A 25,518-nucleotide genomic window follows, 5' to 3' on the forward strand; every position below is an offset into this window, starting at 1 on the left:
CACACACACAGTTTCACAAGAACACATACAGGAAACACACAAATACACCCCCCTACACACACACACTGAAGCAGAGCAATAAACAGCTGGAGGGCCTTCTGTAATTAAACCTGTACTGCTGTTTGTAAACTGTCAATGCATGTATGTGGGCAGAAACACACTCACACACACTTAGGCACAATTTCAGTTGCATTTACATCTCATACACTCTTTCTCTCAAGGCTGCGAAAATTTCAGAGTGCCGTGTGGAGATGAGTGGTGCCTATCTGACTTAATGACACCATAAACACATCTCCAGGTGTATTATCACGCTGCCAGAGTCAAATCCGATGCTAAAAACATAACAAGAATTCATCTGGTAGACTGTAGTTGTGTTGATCTGCTTGGTGGGAAAGTGTGTGTGAAGAGCGAGTGTTCAAGAATCAACAAATGCTCTGAGTTTTTTAGTTTCCTCTCTTCTTTCATCTTTTGAGCAATTTTCTTGGTTTTTATTTTCACTCATATATTATGCATATTCTTGTGTTATTACAACACATGTATAATGTATGTTCAGATTACACTGCTTTGTGTGTACACTTGTGATATTGTGCACGTTGCTTGTGTTTATCGTGTGTTGCTTCTGCCAACGTGTGTGCGTATGTGGGCACATATTTGTCTGTCCCCAGCGAGGTGCGCTCTCAGCTCTTAGTGGGCGTTTCACAGACAGCCAAGAGACCAGCGGGGAAATTTCCCATCAGCCAATGCAGTGTGCAGTGCAGGTTAACCACTTAAGGCTCTGAAATCCATAGCTGCAACACAACACAGCCTCACACTCTCTCTCTCGACTTGCATCCTCTGCATTCCTCTCCGTCTCTTTCCCTCACCCTCTCTCCCTCGTTCTCTCTGTCTCCCCAGATGAATCGGAGCAGAGATGAAAAGCTTTCAGGAATGCTGGCAGACAGGCAGTGCTTTACAGTAATCTAACCTGGGGAAGATGAAAGCCAGCTGGGAAGCTGGGAATAGAGAGGAGGGGGGAGAGGTGAGAGGAAGAGAACGACAGGATAGAGTTTTGGGAAAGAAAAGAGCAGAAGGACTAGATGGGCAGAGAGAGAGGGTGTAAAGAGCTAGTGAGAGAAGGTTTGCTGGGAGAAGGGATGCAGAGGTAATAAGAGATGAATAGTTTGTAAAGAACGCTGAGGGAATAGATAGCAAAATAGGTGAAGTGCTTTGAGGAGAGAGATGGGATAGTGAGAGGATGAGGGAAGGAGAGGAGAGCAAAACTTACCTGGAAGTGGTGTGAATTAGAGAAAGGAGAAGTTAGTAAAGGGGATTCTACTGTAAGTATTAGTGCAAGTTTGAAGGTTTTTTTCAACCCACTCACCAGAATAAATGTTGGCAGTATGACATTCGTCTGCTGTTATGTAACGAACATGTGGAAACTTTATGTTTCTGCAATGTTATGGTTAGCATGTTATGTTTAGGCACAAGAAACACTTGATTATGGTTAGAAGAAGGTCGTGTTTTGGCCAAAATACTGTCAATTTCTCATGAAAAACATCCGATTTGTGGCACAATCATGCAGTAGCATTCCTGGACTCTGGGGGGCCCCAGACAACGAAGCGCCTGCAATAAAAATGCATCATGAGTGCACAAAATGACAGTTAACAACATTAAAGAACGGCTGTGTTTATTGCAAAGGCAAATTTAAACTTGAAATTGAACAATACACAAACAAAACAGTATTGTGTGGCTACAGCCTCACTGTCACCGTCACAGACACACACTCTCACAGGGTCTCAGAGGGATTTTGGAGGCAGCAGCGGTGCACTGATAGTGCCTCATTGGGAGGTTTAAGGGGGTTTCATTGCAAATATGCCAATATGAGTGGCCATCAGCGACCCCAGTCCCAAATTATTTGCGGGGGTTCTAGATATTAGCCTGGTTTGTCTCTCCTGACAGTGTGCCCTATGCAATCACGGCTGAAAATGCTGCCAGTGTCTCGCTAAAAAACAACCAGTTTTGGTGGGTCACTCATGGCTGGAAATGCAGCTGATTTCTCACTAAAAAATAAACAGTATCATTGTTTGTTGGTCTCAAACATCTCTGCCGCCTCCCGATATAATCAGACCTATGCCACTTTAGAAACGTTGATTTGACACATGTAAAACATGTGATGTAATGTATCCATGGTTTACAGAAACATACAATACCAACATTTTTTAACTTTAGTCGTACTTGTAGGTATAATCTATTTATGTTTCCTGCTCTGTCTGAATTCATTGCAGTCTCGTCTCCATGTTGCCAAATCTTAGCAGTTACTTTGAATGTGATGGTACCAGAACCAATAGAAGTAATGGCCAAAACTGAGACCCAAGTGTTTAGAGTTTCTTTATCAAATTGAACTTACATCTGTGTTTTTGAGCCTCTAAACTGTTTTGTTAATAGAACAGCTAGTTACCTAATAAAGAAAATATTCTTTACTAAGAAGATATCTACATTCTCAATTGTACTTTTAAATACAAAGTCAGAGTTTAAGCAGGGTATTTTTCCTATTTTTATCATATATGATAGTCAGGGTGATGGTAACAGACACTGCGAAATGAAAGTGACTCGCTAAGGTGGGAATTAAATGAAAACAAACCATGAAAATGGGCTGCTACATTTGGCATTGTAATTACTGTAAGTCAGTGTCATCTGGAGAGGTTGACACATAGTGTAATTGTAGCTGTCATACAGACGACAGCAGCCCAACACAAACCTGTGGAGTTTAAATTTCAGATCCTCTTCAGTGGAACAAACTCAATTGCAACACTGCTCACTGAACACTGAAGTAGCATCAAGTGTACCACTGTTGTCACTCGAAATGGCTCTGGCAGGTGGAAGGGGGAGCTCTCTTTGTGTGCGTGTGTTTGTGTGTGTGTTCTCTGAATCATAATGTAGGTGGAGCAGGCCTGTCGCTGCTGTGACAAATCCCACCTCATGCACCTTGTACTTCCTGCGCAGAATGAGAGAAGCGCACCGCACCAAAACGCTTCCTCACCTAATTGAAATTTTGAGGTATAAGAGGATTTCTGCACAACGCGAGCTGACAGGCTCCATTCACCAAATATCCTCTTAGACTCCTCTCTCTCTCCCTCTGTGTCTCTCCCTGAGAAAGAATTAACTTTTATCTGTCTTTGAGTTTTAGTGCAGCTTACACCCATCTCTATCTGAACGTTCTCCAGTTGATCTGTCTCAGTTCCTCTCAATCTCTCCTCTTTGTCTCTTTTTCTCTCTGTCATTCAGGATTGCTGCACTCCGACAGGGCCACTTGGTTTGCCTATTTGCTCCTCATACTTTGATGTGTCACATTGTAAAAGGGCAGAATAGGTAGACAATGAAGATATGAATGTAGGTAATAAGACGGAGAGATGGAGGAGGGAGAGGAGGAGAGGAGATGGTAAAGAAAGACGGAGTGCGCAGGACACAAGGGAGAGTGGGAGTTAAAAGTAAGACAGAATGTTATTAGTTGCCCTTAGACAGTCATACCAGCGAAGTGAAATTCTGCGTACATACTTAAAATCAACTGTCTGAAGAGAAAAACAGAGAATAATATACAAGTTAAGAGTCTGTGCTTTGACAGATTAGCATTAATATCGACCCACGATAAAATTTCATACCACCAAGTGTGTATGTTCATTATGTTTTACACTCCAGAAGCTAATATGAGATTCACACATCTTAACGCTCACACATCCGTCGTTATAAAGGTATCATTTTTCCTCGAACATGCTTGCATGCTCCTTTTTATTTGTTCCACCGTCTTCGCGATTAGATAACCAACCATCCTGAAACAACACACTCATTTATTTATGGTGTGCCGTTATTTGACTCCCACTGTGAAGCCTCCATTATCATGCACAAAACACTGCTTTTGTGCTGCGGCATAATGCATGGGCGTGAAACTCTAATGTGCTCCCTTGATAAAGAAGCGCTAATTTTAGAAAAACCTCCCGTGGAGTCAGTGAAAGGATGGCTTATACTTGTGATGTCTTCATTGGTATAAGAGACAAATGTGTTTGAAAATAATGCAGAGAGCGAGGTTTTATAGAAGGAGTAAACAAATTCTTGAAAGTTAAATGGATGGAACACATAATTTAGCTTGTGTCACAAAACTTAAGTAATGAGTGTCACTCAGACTAATCCATCACAGTAATTTCTTCATCCAAAAAAACCCCAAAAACCTACTGTCATATTAAAGTTTAGGTCATAGCCTAATTCTGCAATTCCAGTGTGTGAGAGGAGACGTATAAAGAACCTTGTATTGTGATTAATGTGTTTACCTCTGGTGGATGTTTGGAGTGAGAGTAAGAGAGGAAGGAGAGAAGAGAAGTGACTTAAGGGAACTGGTCTGACTCTCTTGGGTGCATCTGTTCTTCCTTCTCACCTTGGAGCACTTCCTAAAGGGGAATGTCCACTGCAAAAAATTAGTGGCTTTAGTGGTAATTACATGGCAACAACTCAGATGCCAGCAGAGAGCATGCACCACCTGTGGCTGCAAATGTTATTTGTTCAGGATTGTTATCTATTTATGAGATGATAGAGTCCAAAAATTCTTTTAACAGATATTGCAAATAGCAATTGCTTTTTGAGTTTTTGCATTCTCAAGCCAAAGTTAGTTTACACAGTTGACCCTTTGCTAATCCCGCCCCTGAACTCAGAGTGGCTAATAACCCAACAACTACACAGCTGTGCTCCCTAGACTCTCATGCAGTTGGTTTTATGGATTTTGAGCTAGTTATGGTTAAACATTGTGATGCTCTTTACTCCGAGAGGTTGGAAGGAAATATACGTTAAATATTATACGTTACGTTACTAAGTTAGCCCTTCTATGCTATGCTAGCAAGGCTACTGAAGGTATAATCAATGTACACACGTGCTGCTTTTGCTTTTTAATGAGGAACAGGAACAATGTTACTCCTTAGGGTGCTTTCACACCTAATCGGTTCAGTTAAAATGAACTCAGGTCTGTTTCCGTGGTTAGTTTGGTCTTTTTGGCTGGTGTGAAAGCTATTAATCAAACCCTGGTGTGGATCAAACAGCCGAACCAAGGCCCCTTAAAAAAGGTGGGTCTCAGTTGCTTCCAAATGGAGATTTGTTTGTGGTCTCAAAGAACCAACGAATCAACTACATGATTTTATGATAGCAGATACGTAATTAACATTATTTCAAGAGCTAAACCAATAATAAATCCATCTGCCGATCATGAAATCTGTTCACCATCTCATAATTGATCCTTATAAGGTCATGTATAGCCCATTACCTATTTATGCTAATGCATACATGTAACCATGGAAATACATATGCACATCAGGGAAAATATCCTCACTGATGTGCATATGTATTTCCATGGTTACATGTTGCTGTTAAATCTGCCATCATTGCAACTGACTTCATGTGCTTCATCAGTTGATTAGGTCCTTAGAAAGTGTGACAGTGATTCCACAGTACTAAGCCTAAAATCATTACTTTACAAACGCCTAACCTGTCTTATCAACATGTTACCTATCAGTTGGTAGGATTTCATGGTTACTCCAAACCGAACCAGAAATAAAATGCAGCAAAGTATCATTTATTTCCCTTTTGGTGTGGACCAAATGAACTGGACTACAGGTGTGAAAACACCCTTAATTTCACTGTATCGATTGCACTGCATTGTGTGGTGGTTCACTTGTACACTGTGATTTTTAGGCTTTTGCCTCTGTCTTTCTCTTTTTAACTGGTTTTGGCTGCTGAGTCAGTTTGACATTCTGGATATATCCTTCAAATGCATATAGTAGGCCCTGTCTGCTTCTGTCTGAAATTGCTTGTTTGTGTTTGTCCAAAAAGTAGATATTTCTTGAGCAGCTAGTGCCATTGGGCTCCATGCTAGCTCCTATAGCTTGACATACCATCAGTGGCTAACAACTATTGCGGAATTTATACTTGTGCGTCAGCTCTATGCAGTACCGACACCATAGCCTATGCTCGAGGCCTGTGCCGTTGAGCGCATTTATACTTGTGCTGTGGTGTGTCTGTGTCACTCTGCAGTTACACCTCCAAAACACTAATTGGCAGCGGAGGTTTCTGTGAAGGGCTGTTAAGTTTAGTTGATTCAAATCACAAATTAAACATGGCTTGATAGTGACAACTTCAAACACAAGTACACAAATCAGCTTCACTATAACTCGCAGAATTCACAGACAGAGCTGTTTTTTTAGCTGGACACATTTTCCCCACAAATACAACATGCTAATGTTTTTAGCATAAGCCTATGGCATTATACATTGTATAAATTACCCTGGCGGCTAGCAGACTTTTCCTCTCCTCATATGAAGCCAGGGACAACAGCAACATTTAACAAAGGTAACGTTACAAAAATCGACTCCATTACAATTCACAAGGTTCACTGACAAAACAACTGTCTTATATTCAACATGTTTTTAAAACAAACACATCATGCTAACATTAATAGCACAATCCTATGGCAATTTACATTGTATAAATTAGCCTAGCGCCATGCAGCGATTTCCTCGACCCATATGAAGCCAGGATAAATCATACACAAGACTTAATATGCTATTTTGTGAAGGCTTTATTGTCTTCATGATTTATTGTTTCTTGTCTGTGAAATAAAGTAAATAAAAGCTTTGTTTCCACTGAGGGGAATAGTTTCAGCTTACAAAAATAGACTGGAGGTCTGTATCGCAGCGACATGTACTTACATTTCTGAGGAGGTGCACGTCAGGCTACGGTGTAGGGTACGGTGTTGATTTGACGCAGAAACTTAAAAATCCACTTTAAGGAGTGGGGCTTAGCAAAGGTGGAAAAGATACTGTAGTTTCTAATCACGTGTCAACAAGACGTTAAAATTTAGGATTTATAGAATAGTTAGTGAAACACAATTGCATATTGAGCTATTTTTATGTGATTTTTTTAATGGTCTTTTGTGGGTAGATATATTATTTCCATAGCATTTTTACTCATAAAGTAATATTAAATGCTTCAATGTGTGCAGGCTTACAATAAATATATTACTGTAGGCTAAATGCACGAAGATAATAATGTTAAGGAAAAAAACAGCAAGGAATGTCTGCTCAGGCTCAGCTCCTGCGGCTCCTGCGGCTGCTGGACACTGACACCATTATATCAACCAGTTCTGTATTTGTTCCTACACACACAGCCTTCATTGAATGCATCCAAACAATTTTCAGTGGACATTGGCCTTTAGTCTTTTTGCTCTTTCTCAGTCTCACCATCTTTCCTCCAATGATTTCCATTATTATAGCACATGCCTCGAGGGTTTACTGCAGTGTTATTCCTCGCTCTCCCTGTCCTCCTCACTCTCCTTGTTTTTCATTTTCTCACTTTCAGCCCGTCTCTTTGTCTCCCTCTCTCTGTCCCCTGCTATGCCAGCAACGCAATTTTTCACTTCAGTGAGAAAACAGGTATAATAGAGGGAGTGTGCCAGTCTGTTTAATAAAGGAATAAAGGCAAAGAGGAGAGATGAGAAAGAAAAAGGAAGTGCCCTTGGGGCTGAAAACAAGGGAATATACACACAGACACAAACACACACACACAGGTTTGCACAGACAATAAGGAGGGAACACAAAAATTCACACCTGCTTATCTCTGAGGAATTGGTTGTGAGGTGCTTCCCTATTTAATTAGAAACTTTGGTAGGAACCTCATAAATCACCACAACATAAAACTGAAGGGTAGGCAATGAATGCTCCCCATATCCAGGCTGATGCACACACCCATACACACAAATCTGCACGAGTCCGAAAGATACGCCTATTGGTAATTCATGAATTCATGAGCATGTGAGATCTTCAGTTTCAGTCAGTGATCCATAGATTTAATATGTGTGCATGTATGTGTGTGTACCGACTCTAGTCTGCCTTTACCATAGGGGCTGGCAACAGCAGGATATTATACCTCTGCTGTGTGTGAGGAATATTGCTGGATAAATGCATACTTCATCAACTTTACCTTTTAAAAAAAACAGTTAAAATTCCCCCTGATCAAATCACTCAGCTCTGTGATTACACGTGAGCAAAGACAGGACAGATAGTGTTGTGTTGATAAATGGAGCACAAGGGTGCAGAAAGGTCCCCTTGTGTGTGTGACTGTGTGTGCACGGGACTGTTCACATATATAGTGTGTGTTAATGCTTGAACTTGGGGCACGTGTGTGTGCGCTTGTGTCTCCAGAGTTATTCTGATGGCAGTGTGTGGTAACGGGATCCAGGGTGATGTCTGCTCTCAGACAGCGTCTGGCTCTCAGCTCCCCATCTATTATTCACACACCTGGACACACACACTGCCTTCTCCTCTCATATCTTTACTACACTTTCTTTTCCACATTTTGTGGCTGAACAGTTAAAAGTTCAGGTCTGTTGACTCTTTCTTGGCATTTTCTTTGTCAATATGTGAGCGTTGGTTTCTGAATATGTGTGTGTCTCCTTGTGTATTTATGTATTTGTGCTTATCTCCCAGGAAACCAATCACACTTGAAGTCAATGAACTGCTCTGTTTGCCCTGGTAAACAAGCCGAAAATTAGTATTGACCAGAGAGAAGAGGACAGACTGATAAGCTGTAAAAGAAAGCAATAGATAACCACTAAAACAAAGCACAGTCTGGAAAAGGAAAAAGGAATAAAAGAGTTCTCAAAGTCATCCCTTGGCTAAAGTTGATCTGAGCCTGTCAGTAGGTCATTATCAGACCTAGACATCTCTTTGGGAACCTGGCACATCTCCACCACCATGGTTGGATAGGCTGCTGATTGACATTTATAGAGGCAGTGTATGCTCCAAACAGAAAAAAAAGCCTGGTAAGATGAAAGAATGCACCCCTGTTATTGTGATGTGGAACACAGCCTTCCATAGAGATAGATAAAGGTCACAGTGGGGGTGTCTGTGAGGTGACCCTGGGAATGTTGATCAAAGTCTGTCACCAGACCATTATGAAAAGAGCCCATACTCATCTGAGCTAGCTACCTGTTCTATGCAAGGTTGATCTAAGGTTTTCCTGTTTCTGTGTCCAGTTAATCATGACCTTAGGTTATCGTAGGTCAGTGATTCTCTGGCTAAATCAAACAGATCCACCATTCATTATCCTTAACGGCTGGATAAATCGGTGATTGACAGTTTGGGAAGCTGGATGTGGTCAACTAATAAAAGTACCATTAAGTTTCTGTGACTCAGTGGAAGAATGGGCAACATTGTCATTCTGTTGTTACATGTATACATGTGGGATTCCTTGGTCTTTTGCTTTTTTAGTCTTCAGCCTGGACCGAACCATCTCCCCAAACGAGCGTCCATGGACATATGCTCTCTACACTTTGGGCAGAGATTTTGGCTGGATAGTTCCTCTATCTGACGGTTGCATGCCAGTATTGTGGGAGGAGAGGAGGCAGGGAAATGAGGAAACAGTTTTGTGATTAACAGCAACTTTAATTGGTGGCTACTAATGCTGGAAAACAGAAATGCATTGATTTATGGTGAATTACGTTATGCATGTAGCAAACAGTCACAAGAAATAGATCTGTAAGTGGAACTTATTTCATTTACAGACAGAAAGAGAGTGGTGGAGGAAGATATTTCTGTCCATCTTTTCCTCCTCAACCTTTTCCTCTTCCTCTTCTTCCCTCGCCTCTCTAACATCAAAGCTAGCCACCTCTCGCTCTGCCATATGTCCAGCTTCCTGGGTGCTACAATTCTCACAGGTGTGGATGCTATACAACCTTTCCTTCTCTGTTGCACATGCGCACACACACAAAATACAGCTCCCTGAGTATAATCTCAACGTGATTATACCCTGTGGGTTCTATTTATACTTTTCACCCTGCTGAAACAGTTTTCTGGCCGCACTCTTACAAATGAATGGCATCTATAGCTCTTGGTTTTGAGCACTGCTGGGTCGCCTGAAAGGCCAAGTCTTGATTCGACACAATAGGCTGATTTGGTGCCCTCACTACTCCGGGGGAGCATGTTGACTTCATTAATGGATCCCAAAGCCTTTTAGCTCTCACACTGTGGCCTCTGGTCACAAAATATAATGGGGTGCACACCACTCTGTATCACTGCCACCGGGTTGCACCACTAATAGAGACACAGGTGGTGATGTGTGCTCAAATTATGCCGTTGCCTCTGTGGGGTCCTTGAGGCCCAGCCAGTGGCTGCAGCAGCAGTGGCGGGAAACAGCAGCTCTTATCACTGCAGAATAACGGTGAAAGAAAAGAGAAACAGTAGAGGAAATAATTGGTTTGAAAGAGAAATGTGCGTAAGGGTTTTTCTCAGCCAGGCCAGGTATTTGTCTGCACTAAATGAGGTCTGTCAGGAGATTTCTACCTGTCGCCTCTAACACCCCGCCGCAGCTCTAATGAGACAGTGAAAGAGGAATTGGATGGAAAAAGACGCAGGGAAATAAGGACAAGGAATGGAAGAGTTGTGTAGAGAGAGACGAGCTCTGACATCTTCTCGGCTCTGTAAAAGTAAAGGAATGATGCATATTGCGAGAAAAAGGGGCAAAACTGAAAAATCGATGGACAAAGAAATTATGCAAGACCATGAGGAAGAAGTGACGGAGAGAAAAAAGGATCCGAGATGGAGCAGGTGTTGAATAAGGAATAGGTAAAGGGACAATTGGCCAGAGGAAGAAAGGCTTTTTGCTGTTCACTTGGCACATTGAATAAATTTGTGTTATTGACTTGACAAAAGAGGCCCTTCCTGTCCACTTCCACACAGATTACAGCAACAAGTGCAAGGCCATTTTCCTATTTTATCTGGAAAAAGTGGGCTCCATCAATAACTATATATCAGCAGGGTTTGCTGGGAGAAAGGAGAAAACAACATATCAAGTCTGCAAGGCTTTTTATATCTGGTCACATCTAACAGTGGGCAGACTGAAGGGTTTTTAGCCTAAAAATGTGCAAGCACAATCAAAAGAGTATGGCTGAATTGGAGACAACATACAAAATACATCGTTACGGCAGCAGCAGAGGAAACGAGTCTACAACAAACATACCAAGACAGAGCGAGTTGAATTTTGAAAAGAACAGAAGGAAAAAAGTACATCAGAGAAAGAAAGTGAGTTGTTAGAAGTCAAGCGGTCACAAATGTTCTCAAGATTGAACCGGCTATAAGCCTGCAGGTATTCCAGTCCAACCTCATGACTTACAGATTGAGACAGAACGAGAGGGAGAGCGAGATAGAGAGGGAGAGAGGGGGAAAAGAGCAAAAGCAATAGCAGAGGAGGGAAATGAGTAACAAAAGCTGAGCTGTGAGCCCCCTGCCTGGTCACAGTGCTCTAAGGCAGCTCAGCAGTGAAGGGAATGATAGCAGGGAGACCTGCCACTCACCCTTTGAAGCCATGGGGGAGATTGAGGGAGGAGAGGAGAGCAGGGGGAGAAATGAGTTAGGAAGCCTCCAGACACTTGTCCCCTTTCACGTCCAACACCATCATCCCTCACAATAACATTCTTGTCCTTCTCTTTGCCTCTCTCCTTGCTTTTTTTCTGTCTATCTCGCAGCGGGGGATAAGGTTAGATTAGTAGGCCGCATGGACCTGCAGGCTAACAGGTACCACACCTTTAATGCCACAACGGTCAGTCACTGAGCCAGGGGTCCCCCCGCGGCTCTGTCTGCTGTAGTGTCAGATCCCAGATGTGAGGTGGTGGAGACTGAAGTAGCACCACTACAAACAAACATAAGTGCCAGGAAGCCACCTCACTCACAAAACTTAAAATTGATTTTTGTGTTTTGCTGATAATCTCAGTGTTGCCATGTAATGCCCAGCTGGGTGATAATAGTATTGCCAGACGGTTCCTGCTACCAAAGTAACAAGTGGTAAAATTGTTAATGACTAAAGAGGTCTATCTAACCAAAATGTTGCAATTATAATCACCAGAGCCAATTAACAGCGTGCCAATTAACAATTATTTTTAATATAAAAGACAGTCTTTCATTTTTATTTCGAGTTACCATCACACAGGTGTCTCATGCTGTTCTGAGTTGCAGTGATGAAATCAGAGTGTAAAATCAGCCACACTGTCAGCTGTCACTCTGGGGGTAAAATACACTTGGCACAGTTAAAATGAAGTTAAATTATCATTATGTGTTTAGTGTCATTAGCAATCTCTCCGTTTGTTAGAAGCTCTGTTTTTAAAAAGTGGAAATAAAAAGTCTGGAACATAGACTGTATAATGAAGACAGACGACATGACAGCACCCCAAAAGTGAAGCCAAAACTGCTCGATCGCCCCCCTGGTGACTGGCTGCAGCACAGGTCATAAACCCCACCCCTCTATGTTAGCGAGTGGGACATGTGCCAAAGTAAAAGATTGAAGTACACCTCAAGTAATTTTTTTCTTAATAATGGTTTCTGTTATTTTAAGTAGTTCTTATCATGCTGATGTATGTTCAAGTGTTGGTTTTTGGATAAGTTTGGATTTTATACGTCTTTAGTTGCTATATAAAGGGGGTCTGATGTCATTATTTACAGTCACATGTGCCAATCAGGGTGCTAATAATCTCATAGCCAATGGTGCTTCTTGCCATTGGTTGGATGGGTGTATGGGCAGGCACTCAAGACTGCGGAGATAGCTATTGTGAAGTCTCTGGCTCCAAATGGTGCCACTGGCGCAAGATGGCAGCACCCATATCCAGGATATTTTGACTTCATTTTTGTAAAGTGGCAGGAAGTGGAGATGCGTTGTCCATATATAGTCTATAGCTTGGAACAATAAGATTATTCTCTGGAGCAGGTTAGCTGTTTAATATAAGTTATCACAGTGAAAGTGAACCAACTTTGTATTACTGAAAGCCTAGCATTGATCCTAAAGTTACCTCGCTAACTACAAGTCCTGCTTCGTATGCCAGGCCTTTGGAGCCGAGTTATCCGCAGAGGTGTCTTGGTCTTCCAAACAGACCTAATAATTAAACCAGTAAAAACACTGAATAAAGCAGGGTAACATTAAAAATCAGTGTTTCACTGATGCTCTTTGGAGGCCACATATCAGAAGGGGTTGCTAGCTAAGCTGCTGCTAATGATCCAGTTGTTTCTAGCTGCTTAACTTGTTTTAGGCTAGGATTCCTTCAATGTTCATCCTTCATATGGTTTCACCACAGGATACTGAATAAAGCAGTTTCATGTTAAAAATCAATGCTTTTCGATTGACAAGAATGTCCAGGGGGTTGTGGGGGACCACAAGCCAAGCTGCCGCTAATGTTAGATAACTCTGATAGCTTAAGATTCAGACTTCCAATGACTTAAGTCCCTCACCTACTTCAAACAGTTAATAGTTTGAATAGTTAAATACAACTGAGATCTAAAACATGATGATGACATGATTTAAAACAGTAAGTAGTTGGCTGGAAATGTTGAATGTTTCACTCTCTGGCTGACAGATGGCCCTTCTGGATGGCCTTGTTATACTTATCCTTCTCCTTAGTTAATTTTTTCATGCTGCTGCATTGACACAGTGACACCCGGGTCACTCACTAATTAGTCTTAGTCTTCATTTCATCTCATAGCTCAGAGCTGTGGAGGTTCTCCAAAAGTTTCTTTTAACCTCCTGTTTCTAAACAAGGCAGCCAAAATAAAACATCTGCAGAGGATTAACCTCCATAAAACCAAACCCGACATGAGGGCCATTGTAGAGGTCACATTTCAGCATAGTTTTGACACTGCCAACGCGAGTCTCTGTAGTTACTTCCCTGCTAACAATGACATTTCCGTGATTTGCACTCACAAAGCACCTTCCCTCACAGTGCAGGCACTGGGGGAAATGCATTAATTAAAATCCTGCTGTGTAGCAGATATGCCTAATCGCAAACATAAAACAGAGAATGGTGAATTAAAGCACAGAATGAGTTCAGTTCCACTCTGTGGGGTTTTTTGCCCACTCATCCTCCTATAGAGAAAAGAGTTGAGCCGGAAGGAAAGAAGGAAGGAAGGAAAGAAAGAAGGGGGGATTGTCAAAGTGTCTTTAATGAACTGAATGAATATTTTACTTCCATAAAGAAAGGCAGTAAAGCGTTGAGTTCATGTTGTATCTTTGGATAACTGCAAGATGTGTCTCCATTATAGCTCGTCATAAAAAATAAAACATAAAACACGGTGCCAAAAGACATTGTGGATGTAGAAGTACCATGGCATTAGTCATTCATGTGTCACCTACAGTACTTGTTTTAGAAGCCACATATCTTTAGTGCCTTGCTCTCTGGCCAGTCTCCCTCTTAGACAGAATGAAAACATTTGTCAGTCTTTTATTGTCCGTAATAGCTCCTGGCGATGAATAGCGGATCTCTGCTCCAGCAATGCTACACGACCAGCCTGGCATCCCACATTAGTGTGCCACATTCTTGTTAATACCCTGAGATTAATGTCAAATCATCCACACTCCCCCACTAGTCTCGCACCAGTCCATCTCGCCTAAAGCTATATATTGAGGCATTGAATGTGGAAGTGGAGGGTTTGTCCTGGCATTGATTGACACTGAGAGATAGATCCAGTCCGCCTCCTAGCTCCCTTTCCTTCTGTTATTCTCTCCACCCCCCATCACCCCCTCTTTTCTCTCTGTCTGCCATATGTTTCAGTGAGCTGGACAGATTTGGGCAATCAGACAGCCACCATTGTATTGCTGTCGGTATGAATAGAATGCGTGGAGAGACACATTGCCATTATGTAGTGACGATACGTTGTTTCTTTTCTTCATGTCTCTTTCACAGCGAATGTTCTTCTCAGTTGTCTCTGGCTGTCTCTCTTGCTGGGCTCTTATTGCATGTCCTGCCTTGCCTGGTTGAATACCTAACACTCTGCTGTGGTTTGACAAAGAGGGTCGAAACCTGAGCAAAGTGTGGCAGGTCAGGTTGCAGTGGCATTTGGCATGTGGCTATGCTCTTGGCGCTTCAAAATGTTTCTGATTGATATCTTGAACAGGGTAGGGACCCAAGGGCTTAAAGAGGAGACCCCAGGAGACCTCTCTGTGTGCACACTTATCTTGGACTCTTGGATGTGGATGTCATGCTATTCAAAACTAAATCACTGAAAGATAGCAGTTTGTTAAAGGGGCTGAATACAACATTTAACACATTAATATAGCAGCAAACAGCTATTTGCTATGTAAAGTTATGATGGAGTAATGACGTCCTGAGCAGAGAGTGAAGTCACGCTGCCTCTGTGTGTGTTGTAATCTGAGCTTCTCTGCTTTTTGTTGTAATAGATGATCCCGCCATGCATGCATGTTAGTGCATGTGAGTCCATGTGTGTCCATGTGTGTATCCAGCTGACATGCTAATCGCATCCACTGCGCACATTTGCGCACATATGGCAGTTAGCATTAATATGGCAACGCCTTTGTCACAAAAGCGTACTGCTCACCTCCTGTTCCTATCAAGGTTGATGCTGCCATCTCAACACTGTTACCTTTAGCCCCTTTTACACTTCCTATTCAGGGCGGGAATGCCCTGCCTCATGGTCCTGTGTATACAATCATGGAATAGGGGGACAGAGTTGTCTCGCCCTTAAGCGACCATGGGAGGTAAACAGTGTCTGTTTAAACAGGACAGCCTGCAAGATGGAATCATTGGCAGCATGGGTGTGACATTTTGATGTGTTATGCATGGGACCCAATGCAGGAGATTTAAAAAGAAGCTGTCAGCAGTTAGCAGCTAACTCAAAGACGAAGAACAGCAGCTATAAATGTCCGTAAATTGGGAATACAATGAGGTCTTGGAGCTCCTTACTTTTTGAGCAGAGGACGAGATCAGCCGCCATGTGACAGGGATGGTAAATGATTTTTAATGCCATGATAATGCAAATGCTATTGTTTAGAGAGCTCTGCTAACGCATATGTTTTATATGACACTATGGGCTGACGCTTTTGTTTGCACTGCTAGCTTGTAAGCTGCTAGCCGCTGGCTCAGCCACCTCCATGTTGAGGGCCGTGTGTAAGCAATTCCAGCAGATGTGCTCTGAATATTGCTTACAGCAGCTTTAAAATTGACTGACCCACAAACTTTGATAAATATTGTAAAAAGTTTAGATGTTTTTCGTTTCGACATTATTATGATAGTATGAACTGGTCAAAGTGACATTACAACTGTGTAACAGGAATTCCTGAAGATAATTTTTTACAACTGCGTTCCTTTTTTTGTAATTTTGGCCATCATTTCAGTTTGTTATAACATTGTACTTACTTACAGTTTCACTGCTGAGATCAAGGAATGTGAGTCCAATAGAGAAAAACACAGCAGCAGATTGACAACAGTTTATCCCAAACATCTACACACTTATTTCTAAATATAAATGAAAGTGAATGCACTTAAAATGTCTGTTATGATTCATTGCCTTGTAAAGCTAATTACAGGCACAGCTATGATGCATGTGGTAGGTTAAAGTTGAAGTGTGGTGTAGTGTTGGAGGATCTAATAGACATTTACAACAAGATTGACCATTACTTTCAGTTCAACATTACTGACCACAAGTCTTGAACTTGCGCTGGTGAATCATGGCCAACATTACTGATATACTGCAAGACCCGAGTTTTTACACACAAACTATCTTCTTTTACAGCATTTTGCACTGTAAGTAGATTGTGGAACAATGCGTATTATTATATCACGAGAATATTCAGCAGAAAAAAAGTTCATGACCCTTTCTGGCCACAGAAATGCTGGCACCGACTCTGGGTTTGCCCGTGCACGTTTCAGGGATTTGGTGGAATTCCTCACACAAATGTTGTGGTAATTTAAGTTTCCCAGCATGCTGCGTGACTTTGGATGACATTCTGCTCCAGCCCACTCACCTCGCTGTGGTTGCATGGCCCATGTCAGACCACAGTGATACTATAGTCAGCAGCTTATTCTGGCTTCCACCAGCAGCATGTTGGTCATGGTGTGTGTTCCAGCCATGGTGCGTTAGTGTGGGTGCCATGCTCAACAGACTGCAACTCTGTGTGACTAGCCTTCCTTTTGCCACCCTAAAAACCATGCCATAGCAGGCACAGACACAATCCTCCAATTGCTCTTACAGTCTTCACTTAAAAAAACACACAGAGTTCCTCCCCTTCAGTTATTGTATGTTTTTGGAAGCACCCTAGCTGTTTCCCCGATGTGGTCTTGTCCAGAGGGGGTAGTTGCGACTGTGTTTTCCTGCACTAAGCCACAACCACCATCTACACTAACACATCTACAGCTGTACTTTCAATGTCTCATGAGGATGGACTAGACTCCTCCTAAAATGTGGAAAATCCATCTCACCACTTGAACTTGTAACGTGGTTTCTACATAATGGCGCGCCACTTCTCAGAGCTTATCAAAAATAAATAGAAGTGCTCAGACGTGTAACTAAAAGTACTGCAGTGCAATTTTCACCAGAAGTTTATTATTTACCTAATGTGTCCTGTTAGATTCATGTTTTGACTTTCTAATAACTTGATACTATAGTGTATCATCTTTAATTGGTATGCTGCTTGACATAATTTTAACTATTTTCCATCGCTTATGCTATTGATTTTATGTGAATGCTTAAACAATGTAAGCACAGGTCTCTAAGTTATTTTAGTGATTATGGGGGTGTGTTATACATCAAAGCACCATCTCAGTGTTTGAATGCTCTGGACTCTGTTTATCATGGTTGATTAAGATTCATTACCAACTGTAAACCCCTTTCCCATCACTGTACCCTGTATGCTCAGGTTGGGTGGCTCTTTTTAAAATTTTGTAGAATGTTTCATTGGTATGTTTGTATTCACAAAGCTATTTTTGGCTGACTTCCAGCATATTTATGTGTGCACATAAAGAAAAACAACGGAAAATGGCTATTCTCTCGGTCCACAGACTTGTTGTTTGACTGGTTCGTCTAGGTTGTTGCAGTAATTTTCTATGCCATCATGTGTCTACCAATGTCAGGGTGTTTTTAGCTGGTCTTTTTAATTGCTTATAGTAATAATAATGCATTTTATTCATAGATGCCTTTCAGAGCACTCAAGGATACCTTACAAGACACAGTCAGAAAAACAAGCAGCAATGTATCTACAGATTATAAAATCAAATAATTCTGTACTTTACAATAAAAGTTGATAAAATGAACAGACAGAAATCATCATTATGATGAAAATCATCATGTCTCCATTAAATCAGACGGAATATGCCAGCTTGAAAAGGTGCGTTTTCAGACGGGATTTGAAAGTTGAAAGGGAGTCAATATTGCGAAAGTCGTGGGGGAGAAAGTTCCAGAGGCAAGGGGCAGAACAGCTGTTTTCTTGTTTTTCTTATGGTTCATTTATGGCACTTATCAACATATGTTTTACTTTTTCTTTGTGGTAATTTTGCATTGGTGTTGCTGATTTGATTTTGTATTTTTGTCTGTAACTTATGTTGCTGCCTGTTTTGGCCAGGACACTCTTGAAAAAGAGATTTTTAATTTAAAGATGGGTTTCTGGTTAAATAAATGTTAAAATTAAAAAATACATACATGTAAGATAAAGACTCCACCAGATCATTCTACCTACTTCAGTATGGATGCAGAGTCAGAGGAAGTGCGGTAATTTCCATGTGCTTCTGTGGCGCACAGTGCCAATACTAGGCAACTGCGAGAGGGTACTCCTGTGGTTTTCACACCGGAATGGCTTCCCTGTCTGTATCACACCTTCTGCTAGCTGTTAGCCCCATGGAGAGAGGGAGATAGTCACTTCGGGCACAAGATTTTTTTATTGACAGATTTGAAGCAGAAATACCATCTGCACATGGGGTCGCATTTGTTTTTCTCTGAGCCGTAACACTGGAACTGTTATTTAGATGTATCTACAGTTGTCACTATTTCTGATGTATCAACACTGATGCATCTTCTGTGCTTCTTTAATGGTAGATCCCAAAAAATAAGGATAGGTGCTGGTCTCAAAAGGTTTGAATAGTTTTAAAGATGCTCCTTTAATAGTATTTGCTCTGAGTTTTTGTGTCTTTGTCACAGTTAAGATTACATACACTGCATTTTTACTGCAGAAGCCACTGTCTTTATTTTAGTCTTCAGTGATGGTGTTAGTGTAGTAATCCCTCACAGCCACTAGGGGGATACAGTTTATGGCCAAGGTGGTCGTTTTATGGAGGGATGGGATTCTCTCTCTATAATCTGAGGTATAAGGTGGATTTCTCCCGCAGACACACACACACACAGAGCTATCGAAGAGATGTTTACTACACACATTTTGCAGGGCTGTGGAAGTGTGCTCTGTGAGTCGAAAGCACCAGTAACTCTCGCCACCCTCCCCAGAGTACCCAAAATTACCATATGAGTAGTTCCAGCCAGACAGCCTGTGTGTGTGTGTGAGTGTGTGAAAGAGAAAAAGAGACTGAAATGCCAATGTTTTTACACACGCAATTGCTCGTGTGAACACAATACTTATTCGTATGTGTGCATTAATGTGTGGGCCCAATGCATCTCTCACCTTCCCACCACTCGGAGGCAGAATGAAGTCTGTCTGGCAGTGAATGTCTATTGTGTAGTGCTAATGTGATAGCAGAGATTAGCATTGTAATCCATTTAGCATAGAGCAGCTAATCCACTTTATTACTGTTGAAAAGGAATCAGATAATATTGGCTACCACCACTGTAGCTGCCTTAATGATTTTAAGCTGATGGAAAAATTACTTTAAGATATATTGATAATTACTGTTGCTGACAATGAAACTGGGATTAGTTGTTTAATAAAAAAAAATATTAGCTTTGCCATTTTATCAAGGGAATTAAGGTATCTGTGTTTAGTCTACGCTGAATAGGCTTTTTGTTTGTAAGTCATCTGTGTTTTTGTGGTAATAAAAATGGATATTTTGGAGTAATATTCCTTTAAAGCGAGGAGAGAGGAAGACTGTGTAACTGCTGTTTTAAAACCTACACGCCCAGGGTGACCCTGCTGTGTTGATTAAAAAAAAATACAAGGTAAAACTGCTGTTAAATTCTTGCCAATTATTGTCCAAATAAGTCCGCTGCTCTTTGATTTAAATCAGCCGTTTTCCCTCATGTGTTCCCCCTCAGTCCCAGTGTGCCTGCGTTGCATGCTTGCGGACATGCTGTGCACTCCCTGGTGGCTCATTTGTTTTGTTGGTGGTCAGATTGAGGGATAATATACAGAAGCTTCCCCTTGAAGCCCTTCTGCTCCCTGGTGACTGTGGATCTGTCCCAACACAATAAAACTCTATATTCAGCTTCTGCCATCGACTGTCTGCCCTTTAACTCTGCTTGGCAATTGGCTCCACACGTCTCTCATATGCAGTAGGCGTAAGCTGATACACACACATCTCCGCATACATCCACATGAACGCACATGCTGTGTACGGCGCGCATACTGCACAGCACCTCAAATTAACTCACCCGATCAGGCAGATTAGATAACCCCACCTGCTGAATCTGGCCTTGGCTCGCGCGGAAGCTTCTTTCTTCCTACCTCCCTCTTCTCTCTCTCTCATTCGCCTTCTGTTCTTTTCTTTACAACTGACCCAAGTGCATACAATGGTTCCCAGTGAAAGTGTGTGAGGCTTTGATACACAGAACTCAAGGTCCTTTGAGATCAGGATCACTACACAAGCCAAGCAGGAGGCAGAGCGAGAGAGGAAGAATGACTTGGAAACAAAGGAGGAGGGAGAGAAGGGTGAAATCAGGGTGAAAGATGGCGCCTGTTTAAAGAAATGTCATGTTGTGTAACTGGATATCAGTAGAAGCAGCAGCAGTAGGGCAGGACGCAAACTGCACCCTGTGTACTTAGGTTTCTGTCTTTACTATACAATAGATGATTGTCGAAGCAGACAAAGAAAAGGTCCGTTCCACTATGGCAGAGCAGTTGATGGTGTTGATTGGTTTTTGTTACAGTGTAGGATAGTGACTGTCAATCAGTCACTAAGGCCCAATTCCATTTCATATTCTTAACCCTACCCCATGTTTTCAAGTGCCACCTTGCCTCTTGCTAACAAGTTACAAGGGGTAGATGTTGAAAACTTTCCCTATGAAATTCGACAACCCTTTGAGACCCTGATACATCATTGGTAGGCTGGCATTTACGTAGACAGACGATGAGTCTTGCCAAATATTGTGAATATGTCGTTTCTGGAGTGGTGATTGTCTTGTGTGGACGACAGGCATCCTTTTGTGATTGTCAGTATGCTCACGATTAGCCATTAGCTTAAGTTTCACACTATCAATCGATCAGACAAGTCATCAAATAAAACAGAACACTTCTTCATGACCAGGCAGCTAGAGGACCTCTGTAGGCTTACGTTGGCAGCCGGTGCTCCTACCCTGCCAGTCTGCACTGATATTAGAGGAGCAGTAACAAGGGCAGCATGTTGCTACTGGACTTTAGATCATTTTCAGGCATCTTATGCCACCAAAGAGATGGCCGAAACATGTCAAAATTGCTCTGTTAGCCAGCTAGTTAGCTACAGAGACATCGACATGTTAGCATCTTAGCGTCTTTTTGTTGTTGTTGTGCATGTAATGAAGAAAAGGGCCATAATACATTGAAACCTGCCTCTAAAAAACTTCTGTTTGGAAGGCCATGTAGCCCTAACACTTCGCTCTACCCTTCTATCCAAACGAGAATTGGGACACCCAATCCCTGGACGTGAAAAAGCAAAATCAAGGGGTAAGGGCTTAGTGGTAGGGGCAAGGGGTGTATTAGGATTGGGATTAAAAAGAAAGAATGTGCATATCGTCTTTCTCAAAGCTAGTGTTTATCCTACTTTAGGAGAGAGAGAATAGTTGTTGTGCTTTTGACCAATGGTGCACGGGAAAACTATTTTTCTTTTATTATCTTGACTTTTTGCTGTCTTGAACGATAAGTCTTGCAAAAGAAGACTGAAATAGCCACTCCATGGCAAAGGCCACTTATGTTTTCAGAAGGTACAGCCCCATTTTACAAAATGGTTCACTTTATCTACTAAGAACAGTTACGGCTTTTTGACCTTAAAGAGCTAAATTAATTAATAATTAATCATGAAGTGACTCACCTGTCTGCTCGACCATCTGCTTCCTGTCCAATTATTTTGTGCCTATTACCCATGAACCCTTAAGTGCTGAAGAGCACAAAGAACTACCTGGAGTCATCACAACTTTAACGAGACTTGCCTCACACCTGTCCGCAAGTCCACACAGGTCTGTGTGTGTGTGAGTGTGTATTCTACTGGGTGCTGAAAGTTGCTTGGGTAGGTATGTGTCAATGCCGTGTGTTACTGGGAAATTACAGCCAGAGGAGCAGATTTAGAAAGGATCATTTGGAAGACATCCTGTGCGTTGTGTGTGTGTGTGTGTGTGTGTGTGTGTGTGTGTGTGTGTGTGTGTGTGACGATGTAAGCAGATGTTCGGGCACAACCCAGAACACTTCCATCACACCACCAAGTGTGCACGGGGCTAATTCCATGCACTTTCTGCTGAGTAAACACACCTAGGGGCCCACAAACCACACCTCTCGCCCAGATGCCTAATTACTGTAATCACTTTTTGAATGGCTGGAACTGTGATAGAGAAAGATGAGCTTCTCAGACACAGCACAGGAAGCCATGATGCATGGGAAAATCCTGAGGCTGTATGAGGTAGATGGGCAATTTTGTCAAATATAATGTTCAAAAGTACCTTTTTAATGATACCTTGATCCCTAATTGCACACTTTGTTCTCCTAGACGTCACCTTTGTTCCATTGCCAAGGCCTTCTTTGTGGAAGGCAACATTACTCTTTCTCACTTTGCTTCTGTTCTACCTCAGCTAGCCTTTATTGATGCTGTATTTTCAGCCCTGTCATTTTACTTACTTCAGTTGCTGGCTTTTCTCTACTCTTCTTTACATCTTGGGTAGCATTGGTAAGTTAATGCACTTGATGGTACTTAAAGGCACTTGCTTCACCCCAACGATATCAGATGCATATTATTATTGCTTCTTTTAAAAAAAGGAGGTAGTTGTTTTGCATTTTCAGTTGCCTATATCAGTTAAGTTGAAATAATAACTTTGGTGCTTGAGTGAAAAAGGATTAGCTCTGCTTCGACAGATCTGACAGAATCAGCAAAGTTTCTAGTATACTTCATGTATGGTTTTCAACATTTCCTTGCGTTGGTCCAAGTGTGCAGATCCTATTTTCACATAACATTTCCTTTTTAAAATATTGTTTTTATTATAGTACCTGTGAGTGCTACAAAGACTAGAAATATTAAAGACATACTGTCCAGGATTGTCAGTTTCTGCAAACAAGCTCACCAGGGAGTGTGAAAGTAAACGCCAACCCCAAATTCACTCGTTTGGCATTTTGCCTCATTATATTTGAGATTTTTCGGGGAGGTACAAATTGGCCATTTCAACAGGATTTCGCAGCACAGTTAAGGCCTTTGCAGGACTGTACAGGACTTGGTGTATTTTATGCAAAAAGTTTGTCCAAACTCTGCAAGATGGGAATTAAAGCAGAGGAATCCCACATGCAGAGTGAGAAACATGAAACTGCCCAACAAGCCTGCCAACAAAATGCTGGGTATTTTCCAAAAAAAGTCATGTTTTATGTTGCAATAAACATTTGAGCAAAACTGTTCCGAACCCAAAGTAATAGATGTCAGTTCATGTTTTTTTCCTTCAGCTTTTGTAGTTATAAAATTGGTCTTAAACTTAATTTAAGTCTTTAAAAACTTAAAACTGGCTTGCCTTAATCTGTATAGGAACCCTGTTTTTACAAAGCTCTGACCTCACCTGAGCACTGTGCCATTACACACCCATAAACGTCCTAAACATAGAAAATAAAAAGAAACTAAGATAATGTAGGCAGAGGGCAGAGTCTCTGCAGAAAAATTTGCCGCCACACACTAAGAGCGGGTCATAAGTGGTGATTGAAAGGGATTACTTCTGTATAGGTCTATACATTGTTCGTCATCCTGCATCTTTAAATACATTAATTGTTAATATGCCTCTGTGTTTTTCCAGATCCGGGTAGACGGCTCCTCTCGTGCTCTGCAGTATGAGACTGTGCAGGCTGTGGAGAACGGACCCATCCTCAGAGACATGGCCTTCTCTTCTGATCACCACTACCTCTATGTCATGTCTGAGACCCAGGTCAGACACACACTCACAGACACACGCACAAACACACACATCAAAAGCTCCCCCCCTGCTGAGTCAGTATCATAACCACTGGCATTTATCATTTTCTTATGTCACAGGGTACAATAACCTTTGGTGTAGCGTAGAGGATTTCATTACAGCCTGGCTGGAGGAGAGAAAGGGATTAGATAGACTGTTGGATGCTATGACCAAGTCTTTTTATAGAAACAGACTGTGAGGGTAGAGTTGGAGTGAATAAATGTGTTGAATTATAGGGAGAGAGGAGAGTGGTCACAGTCCACTTGTGTGTGTGTTGGTGTGTGTGTCTGCGCACATACAGATTCACACATACACACTATCTCTCTTAGTACCTTTGATGACATGGAATGTGAAGCGAAATAGCAGCACTCTGTGTAATGGACACAGACACAGTGAGACTGCGAACACCTCTATCAGAGGCAAAACCTTGCTAAAATAGCACCATGGAAAGTCCATAACACACATACTGTGCTCACAGAAATGCACACACTGCTGTGACTCACTGTGGTGAGTATTCACTTTGTCTGTATGTTATACACAAAAGACAAAGCCATAAGCATGCATTTACATTACATGTTGTACATACACAGTAATTAAGGCAGGACAAATTTATTTGTCTTGCACCTTTCAATAACAAGGCGATTCATAGTGTGCAATACAAAATGACACACAGAAATATATAGTGGAGTGCAACATATGACTATATAGTGTCAGATTTAACTTAAAGGAACAGTGTGTAAGATTTAAGGGGATCTAGTGGCATCTAGCAGTGAGGATTACAGATTTCAACCAGCTGAAACTTCTCCCAATTAGAATCCCCTCAGTGTTCGTTGTTTCTGAGGTTTTTATCAGGAGCCAAATTATCTGCAGAGGTCTCTTCCTCTCCAAAACAAATGGAACTGGTGATTAAATTCAGTAAAAACACTGATTAGCTCAGTGACATTATGTTACAAATCAGCATTTCTCCTATGCTGTTTAGCACGTCACAGATGGGTTGCTTGCCCACCTGCTAATGTGTGCTCACCTCATTAATAATCTAGACATCTAGGAGGTTTTTACTGCGAGCAAAACTATCTGCAGATGACCCCTTCTCTACAGAACAAACACAACATGTCATTTAAACTAGTAAAAACACTGAATAAAGCAATTTTACACTACAAATCAGTGCTTCGCCCATGCTATTTGGGGCCGTTAGCCTAGCACCTGCTTATGTGTGCTCACCTTTTTCCTCTGATAACTTGAGATTGAGATGTTCAGTAGGATTTTACTGGGTGCCAAATGATCCGCAGAGGCCTCCTCCACTCCAAAGTAAATGGACCAGGTTATTTTAATTGGCAAAAACTAAATAAAGCAGTTTTACGATTAAATATAAGTGGGGTTTTTTTCTTGTTGTGGAGGGGCTGCGTACTAT

The 25,518-nt window shown here is 41.7% G+C and overlaps 1 protein-coding gene across 1 annotated transcript in view; it reads left to right on the plus strand.

Annotated features, from left to right (window-relative positions):
* The window catches only part of plxna4 (plexin A4), a 322,421-nt gene that overhangs the window by 152,175 nt on the left and 144,728 nt on the right, over positions 1 to 25,518 (plus strand). Inside the window, exon 4 of the mRNA XM_078165425.1 lies at positions 23,952 to 24,080. Coding sequence (XP_078021551.1) covers positions 23,952 to 24,080 — 129 coding nt within the window. The remainder of the gene's footprint in view (positions 1 to 23,951; positions 24,081 to 25,518) is intronic.

The sequence above is a fragment of the Epinephelus lanceolatus genome, chromosome 23, assembly GCF_041903045.1.
Source record: "Epinephelus lanceolatus isolate andai-2023 chromosome 23, ASM4190304v1, whole genome shotgun sequence".
Classification (NCBI taxonomy): Eukaryota; Metazoa; Chordata; class Actinopteri; order Perciformes; family Serranidae; genus Epinephelus; species Epinephelus lanceolatus.